At 42.2% G+C, this 20235-nt stretch overlaps 1 protein-coding gene across 3 annotated transcripts in view; it reads left to right on the top strand.

Annotated features, from left to right (window-relative positions):
* LOC147879760 (uncharacterized) overlaps positions 1-20235 on the top strand; it is a 45231-nt gene that overhangs the window by 20388 nt on the left and 4608 nt on the right. For 2 of the 3 annotated variants that reach the window (XM_087372140.1, XM_087372141.1), the window contains exons 5-9: positions 10750-10874; positions 11172-11204; positions 12251-12346; positions 12450-12543; positions 20139-20233. In XM_087372140.1, coding sequence (XP_087228266.1) covers positions 10750-10874; positions 11172-11204; positions 12251-12346; positions 12450-12543; positions 20139-20233 — 443 coding nt within the window. The remainder of the gene's footprint in view (positions 1-10749; positions 10875-11171; positions 11205-12250; positions 12347-12449; positions 12544-20138; positions 20234-20235) is intronic. The other variant, XM_087372142.1, reaches the window with a different exon arrangement.

Genomic DNA, 20235 nt, shown 5'->3' on the forward strand with positions numbered 1-20235 from the left:
TCAGTCATGGAAGGAAATGGTATCCATCCAAGACGTGATTGGCTGTTAACATTTTGTACAATAGCTTTCTCATTTCCTTTGTTGAAGGGTTTACGCGGATTCAATTTCCTCTCGGCTATTTCAGCCAGCTTAGTGAGGTCCTTAAGCGTGGTCGGGTTAAACATTTCAACCTCGTACCTTACTTTTGGGCTTAAGGCTGCTAAATACTTCTTTCTCCTATCTTCCTCACTCTTTTCGGGTAACTTTAGAGAGTTTCCAAAATTTGGCTGTAAAATCTGCATTACTCTCATTATCAAACTACCTAAACCTCTCCTAACGAAAGGTTAGGTTCTCTTCATGCCTCGGTGGCATGAAAGTGGCTTTCAGTCGCTCCACGAACTTAGCCCATTCATGAATAGGCTCTTTTCCTGTTTGTGACAAGTACCACCACATTAGAGCATCCTTTTGCAGATGCAAGAGCAAGCTTCTCTTGCTCGGTCTTGTCTTGATGGGCAAAGAATGACGAATCCAATTGAGGATTTTGTCAGCCTCCCTTGCCCCATCATATTTGGGGAACTCAATTCTCTCTCGTGGTTGGAATTTGGACCTCTTAGAAGGGGTACTCAACTCTTCATCCCCGAAGTTTAAAGTCCTCTTAGTCCCTAATCTTGTCATAATGGACTGCTCAATCATATTGCTAAGCTGGAAAATCAGCTTATCAACAGGAGTCTCCTCTCTTCCTCTTGCTCTTGGATTATAATCCATGTGTACTGGGCTTTGAGTTGAAGGCGTGAACTCATCACCTTGTTCTTGGCTGGTCTCATTTCTTCTTTCCTTACGAAAGGAGAACTCCTTGTCAAGAGGTTCTTGAAGGAGAGATTGTTGTAAATCTATTTGTGGGTTATCATACTCAAGATGTGTATAACTCTCACCTAATCCATCCTCTTCAAGAGGGGGTGAAGGTGTTCTTTCTCTCTCTCCTTGGGGTAATGGAGGAAAAGGAGAAAGTTCATTGTTATATGTCCCTTCCCCTTCCATTCTTTCCTTTTAGTAATACAAGAGAGAAAATGTCTTGCTGTAATTTCAAAAAAAAGAGGTTTATTTTACAGCAAAAGTCAAGTGTTGTAGAGTTGGTGGTACTTATCCGACTCCCGCTTCGTTTGTGTTGAGAAGACACTTAAAATGACCTCCTTTCCCTTCTCTTTCAAGCTTTTCTTCTTGTATTTCTGCTGTAAACTGGTACGCTCCGTTTGGGCTACTTATTTTGAGCGGATTGGAGCTCTAGATACCGTTATAGGGGGTACTTGATGGGTGGATCGCCCCCTTAAAATCTTATTCCGATCCGACTTTCCGTTGGGGAGAACAGGGATCCCTTTTCCTCATGGTTTAAGGCTTTTAAGGGTACATTCACATTGGGGGGGGGGCAATTCACCTCGTGAGGACACCCCGTTTACCGTTCAAGACCAGAAATTTTCCAAAAAATCCCTTGTCCCAGAACCTCGGAGATCGGTCGGTCGTGATCCTCTTCCGCAACTTCTCTTGCGACTTCCGTCGTCTGCAACTGTCGCCCTCTTCTCGTCCCGCTCGTGGATCGTCACCGCTCTGATACCAAATGTGAAAATCCACACTTTTCGAGAATGCAAATGTGTGCAATGCATGCAGAATTTGAATGCCGACGATTGGCCCTCCAATGGGAAAGAGCGCCCTCGTGAGAGTACTTGTTTCTATTTCGACCTACATGCAAGGTGGGAGAGAGATGACGGATGAATGCAATGTGGTAGAGAGAATGCAACGTGAGATTCACAATGAAAGGGTGATACCCTTTCATTAATGTCCCTTGAGATCACTCAAGTTCCATCCTCCCATTTACACCTACCCTTAGCCTATGACCCATGCATCTACCATTCAATGCACCTTAATGCACCCTTCCCTTCCTATTGCCCCTAGGACCTAGACACGTGTGTGCACATTTTTATTAATAGAATAAGTATCACATGTCCAAATTTGATGCCGTCTGAAGCTGTGGCTCCAGCTTGACTAGTCATATCTACTCAGATGATCCACCGCCATAACAAATCGGTCGGTGTCCATCATAAATACAAATACATGTTACACCATTGGCGTATAACATAATAATAATGTTTTAATGTCTACTAATCACAGATTAGTGATTTCTCTTGTCATGACAGAGCGCAGTGGCTATTGGCTGACTGGTTGGGCTGGTTGGAGCCAGCCAACCAGGTCAGATTAGGGCAGACCAAGTGGATCAGCCCTGCAGGAAAGTAAGGGCCAGGTGCCCTAGTTGTGTGGGCCAACAGGCCCTTGTTTTGAACCTCAGAAGGGGCACATTATATAGGCCAGAGGGGGCAGGTTGACCGACCAGCAGGTTAGCCATTTTGGGCCTGCTGGGTTGGTTGGTTGGCCAGCCCTCTGGGCCTATAAAAGGGAGGGCCTTGTGCCCTCATAATTTATCACTTGGAGCAGCACATCCCCAGCAGTTTGGAGCAGCCAAAGAGACCTTCCTTGAGCCTCATCACTGGAGGTGAAGGAGAGAACCTTGGAGCTGCAGACCTAGCTTGGAAGGCTGCCTACGTAGGATGTACACAGGCAGTAAGGTAGAAGGATCTGGACGAAGAGTCTACATACGCTCGAGGTGGAGCACGCGGGCTCAAGTCTAGTGATATGTGGTAGATAGTAGAAGTACCTTGTGGTAAGATCAAAGGACCACGCTCTGGTGGGACTTTGGATCTATCTCTTTTGTATTGTGTCCATAGCCTTGGACGGAAATATATTGTTTTGGTGGTTTCTATATTTGGTTGGATCATTGTCTATTTTATTTGTCTGCACATCTATTTGATGCGCATAAGTTTAAGAAGTTTGTGATTCCACTCTCCACACACTGTGTGAGCTCTTGGGCTATTCTATCGGTCTTCCGCTGTACGTACCCTCTGTTGGTCGATTTCTAACAAGAGCACTAATGTTCTACTTCTTGCTCCCCCATGAAATTCTCCCAAAAAACTTTTCTAGTACTGGACATATTGTCCTTGAGGCTTGAACATGCCTAATCTTTGTCACAAAACCTTGGCAGCTGTAGGGTTTTGTATTTGCCATAAAAGATCCCAAAGGCATGGTACCTTTATATGGACTTGAGGATCCTTTTAGTTGCCTTCCAAATTCCGATGGCTGGCTTTGGGTTATGTTGTTGTAGTGGTTGAGACACTCAACAACATAAAAATTATCTAGCCTAAAGGTCATCAAATGAATGAGGCTACGTAGTACCCTCTTGCAATGAGCGGCATCCACATGTGGCTGCTTCAAATCAGCATCCAATTTCAGCCATGCCTCATGGGTGTGGAAGTGGGCTTGCTGTCCAGCAGATAAAACTTGTCTAATGACCTTGACGTACTTCACTTGGCTCACAAAGATGCCACCTTTCTTTGCCATACTTTTACGTCCAAGAAAGAGTGTAGGTACTCCTAGTTTGTCATCTCAAACTACCCGAGAACATAAGAAATACTTGGCCTCTAGGCTATCAAATCAGGCTACCCACTACCCTTCTTTAAAGCGTAGCATCTGTATATGGCTGCTCTAAGTCAGCATCCAATGTCAGCCATGTCTTCGTGGGTTTGCGAATTTTCTAGTTAGCCCTTAGCACATTGTGCTTGGCTTAGAAAGATGTTATATGCCATGCTCTACAACGAATAGTGCACAAAGAGAGGGCTGTTTGATTCACTAGTGAGACCGACAACCATGTATGCTGCACCCTTCTGGGGGAGTGATCTCTTGGTGCCCGATTGGTGGATATTTTAGAGGCTACAAGTGATTATGGGGTCCAGGATGATTTGGAGTAAGCCCTCAGGTCCTCACCAGATAGTACATGCAGAGTTCATCATGACACCACTCCAGATGGATGCCATCTTTCCACTAGTGACATATCTTCATAGGGTTTGGGATTTGCCTAGTTAGAGACCGTTGAGATTGGCATTAGAGTCATCTAGACAACTAGTTGAAAGAGGGGTGAGAGGGTTTGCCAGTTAGGGTAGCTTGGATGCCCCATCTTGTCATGCCCTCACAAGGTTAAATTTGTGTGAGACTTCAAAATGACGTTTTGAAACAGGTAGTTACTATGCGCCACAATCAGCACATGCTACAAAAAACAGTCACAATCAGTATATGCATTTTGCACGATAAGTGGAAAATAAAGATTAAAGCTGAGAGAGCATCAGCCACTTGGTCATGAAGAAACAAAACCCAAAGCAGCAACACTTAGATAAGCAGATGGTCGAGTCCATCCGACCAATTGGACAGTCCGGCTAGTGAATCCGACCTTCTCACCAACCTGCAAGATACATGACAATAGAAATCAACAAATTGGTGACGTATACTTTTACAGTTTTGAGCTAAGCTGTGAAAGGCCCTTTACTTTGCAACCCGGGTCAGTTACGACCAACTGGTCCAATTCCGACCAGAGGTCCATTTCCAATAGAGATCCGCTTCTGACCCGACTAGTCCGCTCTAATTTTGGACATTCCGGGTTTTTGACACTCTGACATTGCGGTGATTCTAACATTCTGAGTTCAGATAGTTTTTCCTACATTTTTTCTGTTTACAACTGCCACGAATGTGTTGCTACTGTGCATTTGATGGTCACCGATCAAAAGAATGTCCGTTTTGTTCATTTTGTAAGCAATTTGGTCACGAAAAGAAATATTGTCCGCTTCAACTTTGCATGCTTTGCAACCAACTTGGTACTGCCCAACCAACTTCGAGCTGCATTACCACAATTTGTTGACACTCAAATTTACTGCAATTTTGGGAGGAATTCCAAGAAGAGATTATGCGTGTCCTTGAGTGGTAGACGTGGAATGGCAAGGCATATCATGCCGAATGTATTCAGCGACTCCACAAGGTAGATTCATGGATTGCTACGCATTCCAAAACGCTACGTACGCATGAAGCACCCAAGGAAGAGGATGTGAGATTTGGGGGGGAGAGAGAGCAACAGAGTGAGCTGAGAGCTGAAAGCTTGAAAGCTTAGTTGCAATAGAAGAGTGTGAGAGTACAACTGAAAGAGTGAGAGATAAGGTTTTGTCCTAGTGACAAAACCTTAGTAGTCACTAACCATAGTTAGTGAACTAACTGCGGTTATGGGGAAAAACCTCTTAAAGAGGGAAAAGTGCCCCTAACTAGCTTATTAAATTACATTGGTCACTGCTGAATTATATCTATAATTCTAACACCCCCCTGTAGTGCCAATGTCATGTACAAGGCTGATCAATCACCAAACGGATATAAGTTCAGGGCACTGCGAAATGCCTCAAACTTTTCACGTGGTAGTGCTTTGGTGAAAATATCTGCAACGTTGTCATGTGTGGACACAAAGATCATACTGATCTCTCCTACATGAAACTTCTCTCTGACGTAGTGATAGTGAACCTCAATGTGCTTCGTGCGAGCATGAAACACTAGATTCTTTGCCACTGCAATGGCACTCTGACTATCAGTGAGAATTGGAGAAGGACCCTCCAATGACAGATGAAGATCAGCAAATAGATGTCGCAGCCAGACACATTCAACTGTTGCTGTGAAAGCTGCCCTGTACTCAGCTTCACATGATGAGGTAGCCACTGTAGATTGTTTCTTGCTCAGCCAGGAAATGCAAGATTTACCCAAAAAGAAACAATTGCCACTAGTGGACTGCCTAGTGTCATAATCACCAGCCCAATCTGAATCACTGTAGGCATGCATTTGCAAGTCACCCCCCCTGGGAAATAACAAGCCAAAAGACTTCGTGCCTTGCAAATAATGGAAGATGTGCTTAACTGCCTGCCAATGCGTAGTTTTTGGGCTGTGCATATACCTGCTCACCTGAGATACTGCAAACTGAATATCAGGTCTAGTGTTGCAGAGATATATGAGGCATCCAACAGCCTGACTGTAAAGTGTGGCATCAACTAATTCTCTTGCATCATGCATTGTGAGTTTCAGCCCCGGCTCCATGGGAGTGGCTATGGGCTTACAATCATGCATGTTAAATCTGTCCAAGAGTTTCTGCACATGCTTGGACTGAGACATAACAGTGCCACGTCTCTCTTGAGAGAACTGGATCCCCAAATAAAAGTGAAGCAGCCCCAAATCTGACATGTCAAAGTTGGTCTGCAAATCAGCTTTGAAATCTGCAATATTATCTTCATTGGACCCTGTGAGCAGTAAGTCATCGACATAAAGAAGGATGACTAAAATTTCCCCCCCATCCATCTTGATGTAGAGTGTGCTCTCAGTAGGACTATTGTGCAGCCCCTTGCTGGTCCAAAAAGCATGAATCTTGGCATACCATGCACGAGGGGCCTGTTTCAGCCCATACAAAGCTTTGTTTAGCTTGCATACCTGAAGTGCATTTGCTGTAATTTCAAAGCTTGGAGGTTGTTTGACTTAAACCTCTTCCAGCAAGTCTCCATTTAAGAAGGCTGTTTTTATGTCCAACTGATGAACATTCCACTCAAAATGTGCAGCCATTGCAATATCAGATCGGATGGTGGTCATCCGGGATGTAGGAGCAAAAGTCTCCTCATAATCTATGCCCTTTTTCTGAGCATAGCCTTTAGCAACCAGCCTTGCCGTGTATCTGTCAATGGAGCCATCTGGCTTCCGTTTCACCTTGAAAACCCATCGTGTGGCAATGGCATGTTTACCTGGTGGCAAGTCTACAACATCCCAAGTCTGATTTTTCTTAATGGACTGCAACTCATCGTGCATGGCATTCATCCAATGCACATTGTCCTTCGCTTCTTCGAATGTTGCAGGCTCCTCCTCATCGAGAAGAGTACCTGCATATGTTGATTCCACTGAATTAGCACCTTCCATGTGCCTTGCTGCACTGCGAGTCCTGCCAGGTAATGGAACATCAATCTTACTCTCCCTGAGAGTTTGTAACAGCCAGTTTGGGACTGTTTTTGCTGCATGTATGTCTGCAATTTCTTGCTGAACCACCTGTTCCACTGTCTGTGGAGGTGGCAAGACATCTTGTGGCTGAACTGGAGCATCGGGAGGTGGCTGTAAATTCTGATTTGCATAAGAAATATCAGTAGGGGAACCCAAAGCAATGGGTAGTAACCCCTCAAAAACATCCTCTGAAGAAGAAGGCATATGAAATTCAGCCTGAGTGTGAGCTGAATTTTCTGCAAATATCACATCTCTACTGACAATGATCTTGCGTGTAACAGGATTGTAGAGATGGTACCCCTTGCTTTCTGCACTGTACCCAACAAATATGCACTTAATTGCCTTATTTGACAACTTATGCCGAAATTCAACTGGCACATGAGCATATGCAAGGCATCCAAAGACTCGGAAATGATCCACTGAAGGCTTTCTCCCATTCCAGACCTCATAGGGAGTTTTTGTTTTCAAAGCCTTAGTGGGAGCCCGATTTAAGATGTAGTTGGCACACATCAGACCTTCAAGCCAAAATTTGTGAGGCATATGTTTGCTTTTCAGCATACATCTGTCCATATCCATAAGAGTTCTATTTTTCCTCTCAGCTTTGCCATTTTGCTGAGGGGTCAGCCTCACTGTGAGCTGATGCACAATACCCTTGCCTTTCAGAAAAGCATCAAAATCTGCAGACAAGTATTCCCCACCTCTATCTGTGCGCAATGTCTGTATCTTGAGTCCAGTTTCATTTTCAACCATGGCTGAAAAGTGTTTAAACACCATGAACACTTCTGATTTGCGCTTCAGCCCAAAGACCCAAGTGAAATTGGAGTAATCATCAATAAAAGTAACAAAGTAGAGATGACCACCCAATGATGGAGTCCTCATAGGACCACAGACATCACTGTGTATAAGCTGCAATTTTCGGACAGCTTTAACTGAACCATCCTTTTTGAAGGGGAATCTATGCATCTTGCCTAAAATGCACCCTTCACAGGCATGTGGAGGAGGTATCTCAAGAGGTGGCAATGCATCAACCATAGAGTGCTTCTGAAGCGTCATCAAGCTGTTGTAATGCATGTGGCCATATCGGGCATGCCATAATTCTGCATTCTGCATGGCAGCAGTAGGAGTAGAAACTGCAAGAGCATGGGCTGCTCTTTTCTAAAAAAGATCAAGCTGAAAAAGCCCACGCAGCAGAGTATTAGATAATCTCAAGGCATAATCATTTTCTCTGTCTCGGACAGCACATTTGTCATCCTCAAAGATGACCTGAAATCCAGCCCTGTTAAGAGTGGACACTGAAAGAAGATTCTTGGTGATACCAGGAGGATTACCAAAAAGCGAGCAACAAAAAGCGAGTGAGCCAAAAAAAGCGAGCGATAAAAAACAATAAAAGATTTATAAATCCCTCATTTTAGTAGCAAAAAATAATAACTTATTCAAAAGTGCATATGTTCCCTCAATCCTAGAAGGTTAAACATGCTAATAACTTTAAAGCCATTAACACTAATTTCACATCATCCATGAGACAGTTTGTATGTTTAATTTCCAAGTCATTGTTTGTATCAAAGACAAACGCTATTGCAATCAAGTTCTCTCTTTCCACTAGAGTAATTGAGATCATTTTTCCAAGGACCCCTTGCATAGATTAGTATAGATGTCATGCATATGTAAATGCTTAGCTTTTTTAACTTTGTTCACTCTTGGAACAAAACCCATGTTTCTTTGTTACTGCAAAAATATCCTTCCCTAATGATTTATTCTTACTTCCCACTAATCTTACAATGCAGCAAATTAACCACAAATTGGTGCATTAAATTTTACTAGATGGTGCACAAAGACATGATAATGATCTAAAGTACGCCTTGCCATTTGATTTGATATGTAACATGACCATGTTTGGACTTGTAAATCAAAAGATACAGGGATGTGAAAATGTCCTCTTTTGGGCCAAAACATGGAGCGCGTTAACGCGCTCCCTGTTTTGGCCCAAAAGAGGACATTTTCACATCCTTATATTTTGGCAAAATGTCAACATTTGATTGTTTTGGCCCAAAAGATGAGTTTTTGAAATCCTTGCATCTTTTGATTATAAAATATAGATGGCATAATGTTACATATCAGATCAAATGACAAGGCATGATTTAGATGAATATCATGCCTTTTTGCACCATCTAAAAAACCTATGTGCATCAGAATATAAATTTTGTGACACATAACCACCTTTTTGAATACTTTGTACTTCAAGCAATTATTTTATAAAAAACTTAGATTCTTTCTTTGCTTGCTTAATTTTCCAACCACTTCAACTAATTGTCGCTCGCTTTTTTGGGCTCGCTCGCTTTTTCTCGCTCGCTCTATTGACTGCCTCTGATACCAGGCACATATAAGACATCTGAAAGTGTGAAAACTGAGCCATCAATGGCAGTAAGCTCAACTTCTCCTGTGCCACGTACTGAATATGACGAGTTATTGGCACAAGTGACTTTCTTACCAACGGGAGGTGGATGCAAGGAAGTAAAGAGACACTTCCTAGAAGTGATATGCTTGGATGCACCGCTGTCAAAATACCAAGTATTCAGTGTTTCATTGACACTGAAAGCAGATGCATCCGTAGAAGAGTCATAACTGCAAGTCAAAAAGGCATATGTATCATCATTACAAGTGGCCGTACTATCCCGAGCATCTGGAGCAGCCAGCCTAGAATCTGAAATGCAAGATAAAAAGGCATAATCCTGTCCAACAAAGTTGGCTGCAGCATCCCCACTGTCAGATGCATGAGGAGCTGAATCTGAAACAGCCATACCGGAGTTGTTTTTCTTCTCTTTTGCAAGCCTTTTCCTGCATTCTGCAATGTGATGACCTAGCTTTTTGCAGTAATGACAAAAACCCTTCTTCTTGGGCTTACTTGCATCATTTTTAGCCTTTTGTGAAGGCTGTCCTGACCCACTGGAAGACTGATTTACTGATGTCTTTGCCTGTCTCTTTGTTTTTGACTTGAACTTTGAGAGCATAGCTTGTTCACCTGCACGTGAAGCCAAGTTTTTCCTGGTCTGCTCTTCCTGAAGCAGAAGTCCTATTAACTCATGAAAAGTGAGAGGATTTGCACCCCCCCTCAATGATAAGTTCAGCGAGGTATGAAAGCTGAGATAAGACTCAGGAAGAGAATTCAGAGTGGTGGTAATCATATCTGAATCATGAATAATCTCATCTATGTTCAATAATTGCTCTCTGAGATCTTGTAGCTTTGTGAGGTGGACTGACATGGAGTCACCCTCTTCCATATGTGTATTACTTAACTCTCTTTTCAAGAAAGATACCCTTGCATCATTCCGGGCTGCATACATGCTTTCTAAGATATCCCACGCTGCCTTCGAGGGCTTACACGACCGGATATGCGGAATGATAAATCTTTTCACTGAAAGAGAGATGCATGACAAAGCTAAGGCACCCCGTGAATCCCATCTCTTTTGCTCTGGAGTAGTGGCTATAGCTGCACCAACAACTTGTTCTGCAGGTGCACCCTGTGCACGACCTCTTCCACCTCCTTGCTGGGGTGGTCGTATCTCACCCCCATTCACATAATCCCATAAATTGCGAGAAATCATGCAATGAGTCTTTGCATCCTTCTAGCCTTTATATGCATACATTGACACGTGCCCTTGCCATATTAGATGACGTCAGTTGGGATGCCATAGTAGCTAGTCCAAGCTACGCGTGGTAGAGTGTATGCTTTTGAACCTTATGATTGACTATCATTATTATGTTTTTAGACGATGGATATGTACTGTTACTATATTAGATGCTCGTTAATCCAATGCAATTTGTATATAGGATACGGCTATGGAACTTTCCGACGACGAAGAGAACCAAAGGGAAGTAAGTCTTGCATTTGTTTCCCAAACTTGTGGCAGCAGTCACACATCAAGGCGACAAGGTTTGCGAAGTGCTTTCAAAAGGTACAATCAACTTTTTTGTATTGGCTATGCTTTGAAACTATCATTTTATCTTTGTTTTCTGTGTGTTTTTTCAAGATTGATTGCATGACCTTGCATGGTTTTTGTGGATAAGGACAGCAAAAAAATACATTTATGGTTAAAGGATAGAGAAGCAATATGCATTCAGTGTTTTTCCCTGAAGTATAAGGCCGACATAGTGTCTGATTTTCTGAAGTACAGCGTCTCATGTGTATGCTTTGATAGATGCTGTAATTCCACCTATCTAATAAGATGTTATTGTGATTTGCACGGCTTCAGGAAAGCACGCTTGAAAGTTGCATACCCTTCAAGGTATTCATTTTCTTCTTTCTTACTCAAAATTTTACATGCGCATGCATATGCACATGCAATGCACACACCCACGTGCACATGTGCGCACAAAAAATGCTGTTTCTGTCGAGCATTTTTCAAGTTTCCCCAACAGAAGTAGTCTTTCCCTCGACGCAAATCTAACCGAAGGGCAGCTCTAAACATGAGATGGACAGAAAATCGTTCATCATGCAGGCTGTTAAAAGTTCACGAATTTGTCGTTGCTACAAGAAGGAGTAATTTAAATTGTAAAGTAGAAGCTTTAGCTGTATGTTGGGGCAGGTTTCTGAGCCAGAACTTGCACTTGATAGCACCATGCGCATTTGCCCATTTTGTAGCAGCACTACACAACCTTGAGTGCCCACATTTAACATGTGCAAGTGTGTTACATGGGATGTATATTGTAAATTTTGGATTTGGTACTTGTTTTTTAATTTTGTTGATGAGTCTGGTTTCCTTTTGACTTTAATCTTCAAATGCATGGGAATAATGAGACGGTAAACAAAAGACCATATTCGAATATGGTGATCATGATAGTAAGTTTACCAGTAATTCTTTGCATGCATTGTATAATAATTTGGGTATCAAGTTAGAATCTTTCTTTCCTCCAAAAGCTGATGGGCAAAGTGAGGCAGCAAAGAATGTTATGTGGTTATGTTCACGATTATCTCCAGTCATGGGAGCTATATCTTCCAACAGTAGAGTTTGCCTATACCCAATACCGTCCACTCACTTGCAAGTAAGGATCCATTCGAGATCATTTATTGGAAGCCTTTACCACTTCCAACTATGCGTACAAAGGTGAGGTTTTCGTAGCTCATGAAATCATAGAAGAGCTTATTAGTATATACATGAGCACATAATCTGACACACGATGGCCTTCAAACTCCATCCTATACATCCATACATACAGGCATACATACATACATACAAACATATGGTGTGTAGGCAGGGAGGGGGGGGGGGGGGGAGAGAGAGAGAGAGAGAGAGAGATCAATTGCATGAATTTGTATGTGGTCTGCTTGCAGTGATGATCCTGAGGCAGTTGAGGTTCAATACACAGATCTTCAACATCTTGCTCCATGCGAGTTTCTCAATGACACAGTTATTGACTTCTATATTAAGTATGCTATTTTGTAGTGGTTCTTCAATGTGGCTAGAACTCTTTTGAGTTCTTTGCTATAGTGTGGAATTCCTCATTTTGATATTGTATGTGTTCTTTTGCAGGTATATCCAACTAGAGAGATTTTCAAGCCCTGAGAAAGCACAACATTTTCATTTCTTCAACAGTTTCTTCTACAAGAAACTTACAACTGTAAAGGTTTTTGCTACATTAAAATACTTTTTACTTCTTAAAAAATCTGAAGGAATGAAGTTTGAAATAGTGACTTGAGTTTTGGATAAGTTTTCTTTATATTTGCTTTGAAATAGTCTACTTTGCTATTAAGGTCACTATATAAGCACCTTCATTGAGATTGTGCAAATCATGATATCTCAATGCACTTGAACTGTAGGAAATGCAATAGAGTTGCCTTAGAAGCTTAGACAATCATACTCTTTCTTTGCCTGGGTGACTATCATGAGGGCAGAATTGTTTTATTACTTGTGTTTTTACATGAGGACGTTCAGCTGGTTCTTGGATATGTGTGCGTGTGTTTGGGGGGGGGGGAGACACATACATACATGTATGCATTCACCTTCTCTCTCTCACTCGTTCACTCATACACAGGCATGTACTCACACATGGGTATGTATTTAGGTTTTGAGCATTTTACTGCAGAGAACATATAACCTTTTTGCTGACAGTATTTGGAGGAAGGGCTCTCAACAGCCTAGGCCCTGGCTCCTTCTACCTTTGTATTTGTGACATGTTTAAGTATTTCAATCATGGCTAGAGGTGCACTCACCTCTTTGAGGTGTTGTTAGGGGTTGCTTGGGCAAGAAGAGAAAATGGTAAGACAATAATGCCAATGAGCTTGCTTTTTTTTCAAGGGGCAAAGATGTTCGAGGTCCACACCCTTTGTTACCCTTCCCTGTAGCTTAGTTGCTCATCTGTAAGGACTCTCCATATGAGGAGAAGCCATGGGAATGGTAGCATAAGTGAACATGAGATGCAGATGCATCATGAGGCAGGGAGGGGTAGCCCCAAGCTGTCCATATACAGACGAGGACGTGGTATATGAGCCACATGGCATTCATAGGTGGCCTGTAGTAGTGGCAGATAGCCTTGATATGCAGCGTCACAGTGGCAGCAGTACAGCAGCATGTTGGTAGTAGGCACCTTGTCGGGTCTAGGGTCAGCCCTACGTTGGCCTACTGGTTGGCTGGTTGCCTTGTGGGCTAATTACGCGAGGATCCACTCTCACTTTCCACAGCTGCAGATTTCACTCCCTCAGCTCCTAAAGAGTGCAGGAGCACCATGCCTTGTGCATTCTAGCACATTGTTCCTTAGTTGTGCAGGAAGGCAATGACATCTAGTAGGGAGAGCGTGGTTTCTAGATATTGTACCTGTGGTGGAGCTTCAGTTTACAGCCTGATTAGGCTGTGTTTATATAGATCTGGTACGTCTATCACACTCTCATGTGTGAGCTATTCTTGGTTAAAGATTGCTTCTGTTGTTGTGCATCGCATGCATGGTGAATTGTCCTAATGGTATCAAAGCAAAGTGGGTTCTTTTGAGCAGATACTTGAAGGAGACCATAGATCAGTCCACCCAAGTGGGTTCTTTTGAGAAGATAACTTGAAAGAGACTATGGATCAGTCCGCCCACAATTTACTCCTCTCCATGTCTAAAAGAAGATGATCTACATCAGCCCGATCGAAGGAGTCTACAGTTGAAGTCCTGCGTGTAATTGATCTCAACATGCAATCCACAGAGAATTTCAAAAGATATACAATCAAATTCCTGCTTGTAATTGATCTCAGCAAGCTATCCACACAGAATTTCCTGATGCAACGATTTCAAAAGATCTCTCCTTCTCTCTTCTATCTCTGCACAGCACAAGGGCCCATAATCAACTTGGGCTTCAGGCCCCCTGTAGGGCTTTTATTTCACAATGAAAAATCACAGTACACAGTTGCAGCCTGAAGGCTGATCCTTTACATTTGTGAAATTCAGATTACATGGGAGAGATGAGCTTTCCACTCTTGGCAAGTGCCACGTGTCAACTTCCTAGCTACTAACTATACTCATACTAGGAGTGGGTCTCTCTGGGGCCTTCCAACATCCATGGTCAGTCCCTTTGGTGAGGTTCTCCCTTAGCTCCGTAAGTATAGGGAATTTTACCCCTCTTGGTACCTGCAACAATTTAACGAAGCACTCTGCCATAGCACCCATGAATTGTTATGCAAAAATATCCTAGTCTCTATGGGCGTCCCCACCAAGCAAACCAATGCGCCTGCACATACATTAATTTCTTTGGTTGACCAGGGTCAACCCTTCTTGAATAGTCAAGGTAGGTTGGAATATCTTGTTTGACTAAAGTCAACCCTCTTGGTCTAAACCAAGTCTCCTTGACTGGAAGTCAGGCCTTCTTGATCAAAGCGAATGCTTTGACCAATGAAAAGGACTCTTTGACGATAATTATAAATAAATAAGGAACTCTTTAACTATGGTCAAATAAAAGGTCAACTCTGTATTTTACTTGGAGTATTTACAATTTGGTGACATCCCCTCAGCTTCTAATCAGTTGACATCAACTGAAAAGATTCTTTGTAAATTTCTAGAACTTGTGGATAATCAGACAACATGTCTTGATCCATCCACTTGGCATTCAATGCTGAATAATTGTTGAACTCGACAAGGTACCTGCAAAATACCTTGCCCTGAGGTCCCTTGCGTACCTTATGATACATAATTTGGTTTGGCTGAAGGTTCTCCTCTAGTTCTTCCACGTCTGGTGGATCTTCCTTCTATGTAGGCTTCGGTCCTTGATATTTCTTCAAAAAACTCAAATGAAAGGCCTTACGAATCTTCCAATGCTCTGGCAACCTGAATTTGTTTGCCACCTCATTGATTTCATCTGTGACCTGGAAAGGGCTATAGTACTTGGTAGACAGCTTGGCATACACTTTCTCTTTGCCCTTAAGCTTGCGGAGCCTAGCTTCTCAAATTTTAAATGTACCCAATCCCCTCTCGAGGTCTAGCTGGCTTCTATGTTTATCTGCAACTTTCTTTTGTTTCTCCTGTGATCTCTCAATCACTGTCCGCACTTTGTCGGAATGCTGTCTGGAGGTTTTTGGCATATTGATCAGCTGCAAATATCTCATCTTTGGTCCTCAGAATTGGTGGCAGAATCAGGTTTCCATAAATGACCTCAAATGGGGCTTTACCAGTGGAACTGTGAACTATATTATTGTATGCAAACTCTACAAGCGGAAGGTACTTTTCCCAATCTGATTTTATCAGCCACATAGCATTTCAAAAGGTCTAGTGCAATTGAGTTTGCTACTTCACTTTGACCATCTGTTTGCGGATGGAGAGAAGAAGAAAAGTCCTTGTTTGTCCCCATATTGTCAAATAAAGCTCTCCGGGTCTCGGTCACTAACAATGCACTTAGGCATACCGTGGTGCTTGAAGATTTGAGCTAGAAAAACTTTGGCCATATGATCTGCCTTGATTGTCTTCCATACATGAATGAAATGGGTCTTCTTGCTGAATCTGTCTATAACAGTCCATTTCCCACCATTCCCATCTTTGATCGTGGCAAGTCAAAGATAAAGGCCATGTCTATGCTTTCCCATGGTGCTTGAGGCACAAGAAGAGGCATCAGTAGGCTAGGTGCCTTCCGTCCATCATATTTGACTGTGTGACAACTGAGGCATCCTGTAACAAACTTGTGTATATTCTTATGGATGGATGGCCAATTCAAATACCTCTCCAAAGGTTGAGTAGTAGCTGCAATTCCTCTATGCCTAGCATATGGAGGTGCATGGCATTCCTCCAAAATCTTCTACCTCGTATCTCGGGTGATGCATAGGCAGTCACCTTTCATTAAATAGCCATCTATCATGGAATACTGATGTGTCGATTGCCCTCCTGCATTTGCTGCATTATCTCTCCAAAGTGAGGGGCACTGACATATTGCTCTCTCATCTCTTCGAGATCTATATGGTATGCAATGGTAACAATATTGACCTGGGCTCTTTGAGACAAGGCATCTACCACTCTATTCTAAGTTCCTGGTGTATGCACAATCTAAAAATGATACATTGAGTACGAGCAAAGATCCAAAAAGCTACACACTTCATGAACAATTTTCAGCTTAGGTCATTCCTGAATCTTAGCGGGATCCATTTGAATTCCATTATTGGAAATTATATGCCCAAGATAATGGCTTGAATCTTAGTAGAATGGCTTGAATCTTAGCAGATCCATACTCCGAAACTCACTTGGATATAGTGACTAGGCCTACAAAGAGGGAATTTATAGTAATAAATGGGTCTTCAAAGTGAAGTACAAGTCCGATGGTAGACTGGGCAAGTACAAGGCTAGGTTAGCATCCCAATGATACTCTCTGATGAAAGGATTCGACTATCAGGAGACTTTTGTTCCAACATTAGAAACGCTACCATTAGAACTGTTCTTGCTATGCTACAAATCATAGATGGCCATTACCTTAGATGGACGTGAAGTCGATCTTCTCAAATGGAGAACTTGAGGAAGAAGTTTACATGGAACAGCCTCTGGGATGTCAACTTCTAGGGAACACGGTGTGTAGACTCGAAACGACACTCCACGGGCTGAAATAGGCCACAAGGTTATGTTACACATGCATTGACTAGTACTTTAACAATGAGATTATTTGAAAGTCCAACTTATATTTGGGAAAGAGGTAAGAGAGTCACGCTTATTTTTTATGTTGATGATCTAATCCTTACAGATGATCACAAGGAAACGATTAGACAAATCTAGAGAATATTGAAGAAAGAGTTTGAGATGATGGATCACTACTTTTTGAGATGACGGATCATTACTTTTTGAGAATTGAGGTGCATCAAGATGAAGATGGCATCTTTTTATCTCATAGATTAAGCTCATTAGAGGGATTCATTAGATGAAAAAATGCATATCCAATAACTCCAATGGAGGTGAATACAAGGCTATCCATGGAAGACTTATCTCCACATCATAGAGTACCGGAGGTTGGTTGGTAGCTTCATCTCTCTCTCATATACAAGGTCCGACTTCAGTCATGCAGCTAGGGTATGGAGTCACTTCTTATCAGACCAAGGAAGAATAATTTGCTTGTTGCCATACAATTCTTAGGCACATCAAAGGTACTTAGGGATACGACATCCAATATAGCTCAGGTGATATTCTCAGTATTTTTTGTGACTTAAATGGGGGACTAGATATAGACACTTGGGAGTTCTACTTTTGGGTGTTGTTGTATACTGGCAGGTAGCTGTGTCTCATGGTTGAGTAAGAAGCAACTCGTAGTTGCACTCTCTTTGACGAAGGTAGATTATTGGGCTGCTTGCATTGCAACATAACACAAAGAAATATGGCTTAGATGGATCCTAGATGACATGTTTTCAAGCAGGACGATTCGACCATCCTATATTGCAAAAGCATATTGAAGCTCAGTACCATGTAGTTCTAGGGGAGATCATCACCAAAGAGATTAATCTTTTGTATTGTTTGACCAAGGAGAACACTTCAGATATCTTTACAATGGCACTCAGTTGAGAGACTCACGAGTACATGTTGAAGCTTCCGCGCGTTGGACCAAAGCAATAGTCCATAGTGTGAACATTTGCGGGAAGGTGTTGGAGGTCAATTGTACACCCTTTGCTACACTCATTTGTAAGGCCCCCATAAGAGGAGAAGCCATGTGCATGTAGCATAGCTGAAGATGAGATGTAGATGCATTGTGAAGAAGCCACCTGTATGTTGAAGACAACTCTTGGTTGTCCAGGATAGCTCTAGGCTGTCCATAAGGATGGGAATATGGCTTCCGCTGTTGTGCATTACATGCATGGATAAGTCTCTCTCAAAAGTTACATGCCAAAAAAGGAGAAAGAGAATGATGCACAACCAAAAGCTCAAATATGTAAATCTATTAAGTCAGAATCAAGGCAAGCCTGGCTCTAAGAAATAAATGCATCTACTACCATAAGTATAAGCATGCTGAATGGAGGGAAGAAAACTGCAAATTAATCCCCATAAAAGCATTAGTAAGGGTGTTTTATTTTGGAATGAGACCTAAGAGTAGTGGGCAACAAGCAATCGCTCTGGCTATAAGCTAGCATGGGTGATCTAAATCCAAGTGCTTGGAGGTGACTAAGAGTGAAAACACCGAAGAAACTTGTGTCCTTAGTTGTTGGACATGCCTAGTCCAAGGCTGGTCGTTGGGCATGGGAGATCTGACTTAGTAGCTACCTATGGCTCTGGAGTCTTCTCCCATGTGGGAGAAGTATGGAGTCAGTTGAGTCTACCCTTCCCAACGTGCTATGTGTCAGGAGATCTCACATCGGTATGAGATCCAAGGCAATTGGGCATTTGGCTGGCACTTAGAGAGCAATGCAAATTGATGTTGATGTATTGTAAGACTGGTGTTGATTGTGTGTTTGTCAACAAATGGTTTGTGCATTCATCAATTGTTGTCGCTTGTCCATTAAATTGATGAAGCTTGTTTTGTAGCGTGCACCAAAGTTTGCAAAAAAACTAAGTGATTATTCAATGCATATGAAGTTGGCATCCTCTAAGGCTATTTTAGGTTCTAGCCTCAGTCATGGTTGAGTCTACCCTGCAGCTCTGAAGTGCTGAAAGAAAGTCACTATAAAGACCCTTGTACAACTAAATGCTTGTGTGTGTATGAGCGTGGATATGTGTGTGTAAACATTGAAATCCCTTCCTCAAGGTATTTCTGCATTCCATAGCTGTTCATCAGATTGATTTCCTCTTTGTAAGACTGCATTTTTGCCCCCAGGTCTTTCCATGATTTCCGTATCATTTTCTATGTCACTCAATCAGGTTTTTTCCCCCTTGTGATTGTTCGATTTGTCAATGCTTGTTAAAACAAGGCTTTCTTACTACCATGTATATCAACAGCTGTTATGCCCCATAATTCCATCCATTTCATCCCCTCTCATGCCAATGAGTGTGAACTCATGCCCAGCTGAACGCACATATTGTTGACATCTTCAAATACTCTTTATTGCCTGTTAGACTTGAGACGGTCTGATAAGCAACTCCCTTTCGACTTCTCCTAGCTTTTCATCCGTGTCTATTGGAAGAACTACATCTCTATTCACAATGTGCATAAAACTAAAAGTTTTGTATCACACATGCACATGCGCATGAGCACAAAAACATGCCCACAGTCATCCTCTACGACAATGCCTCTTCAACCTCATGACAGTCACCCCACAAAGTTGGACTCTTAAACTCCATGCATAGCATGGACTGCCTACTATGACATCCCATTGATGTCACCTCCAATGGTTGGGGTAGACCTTATTATAATTACATTGTCTCTAACATACACACTTCTTTCCAACATCTCCAGTTTATGTGAGAACTTCACTATAGTGGTAATAGGAGCAGGAACTTCAGCTGGGCATTTGGGAGAGCCATGACCATTAGTCAAGAGAACTCGTGTTATGGTAGGGGATTTTAGCCTACAAGACTGCATGTGTGTATTTGAGAGGAATTGGAGCACATGATTGTTATTCCAAAACGTCTCTTTACATCTTAGTTTGAGGGGCTTATGCTTGTTTAGAAGAACCTGCATTTGGAACAGTTTAACGTCCTTGATAAAGCAAGGGGAAGAGATGAATAAAGAGGTGAACTTGATTACATGGTTTCTAAAGAGAATCGGTTTGCTTTTTGTTTGAGATTCTTCTCACCAATCATTAGTATATGTTTCAGGAGACTTACAGAAATTGATATTCTGTGTGTTTGTGAAATAGGCAAAAGGAGGTGATTGGTTCTTGAAGCTGCACAAGTGGACGAAGGGAACAAACATATTTGAAAAGACATATTTGCTTGTGCCAATACATGACAGGT

This window comes from Dipteris shenzhenensis, chromosome 33 (genome assembly GCF_047967505.1).
Source record: "Dipteris shenzhenensis isolate YYH24624 ecotype China chromosome 33, Dip_SZ_1.0, whole genome shotgun sequence".
Lineage (NCBI taxonomy): Eukaryota > Viridiplantae > Streptophyta > Polypodiopsida > Gleicheniales > Dipteridaceae > Dipteris > Dipteris shenzhenensis.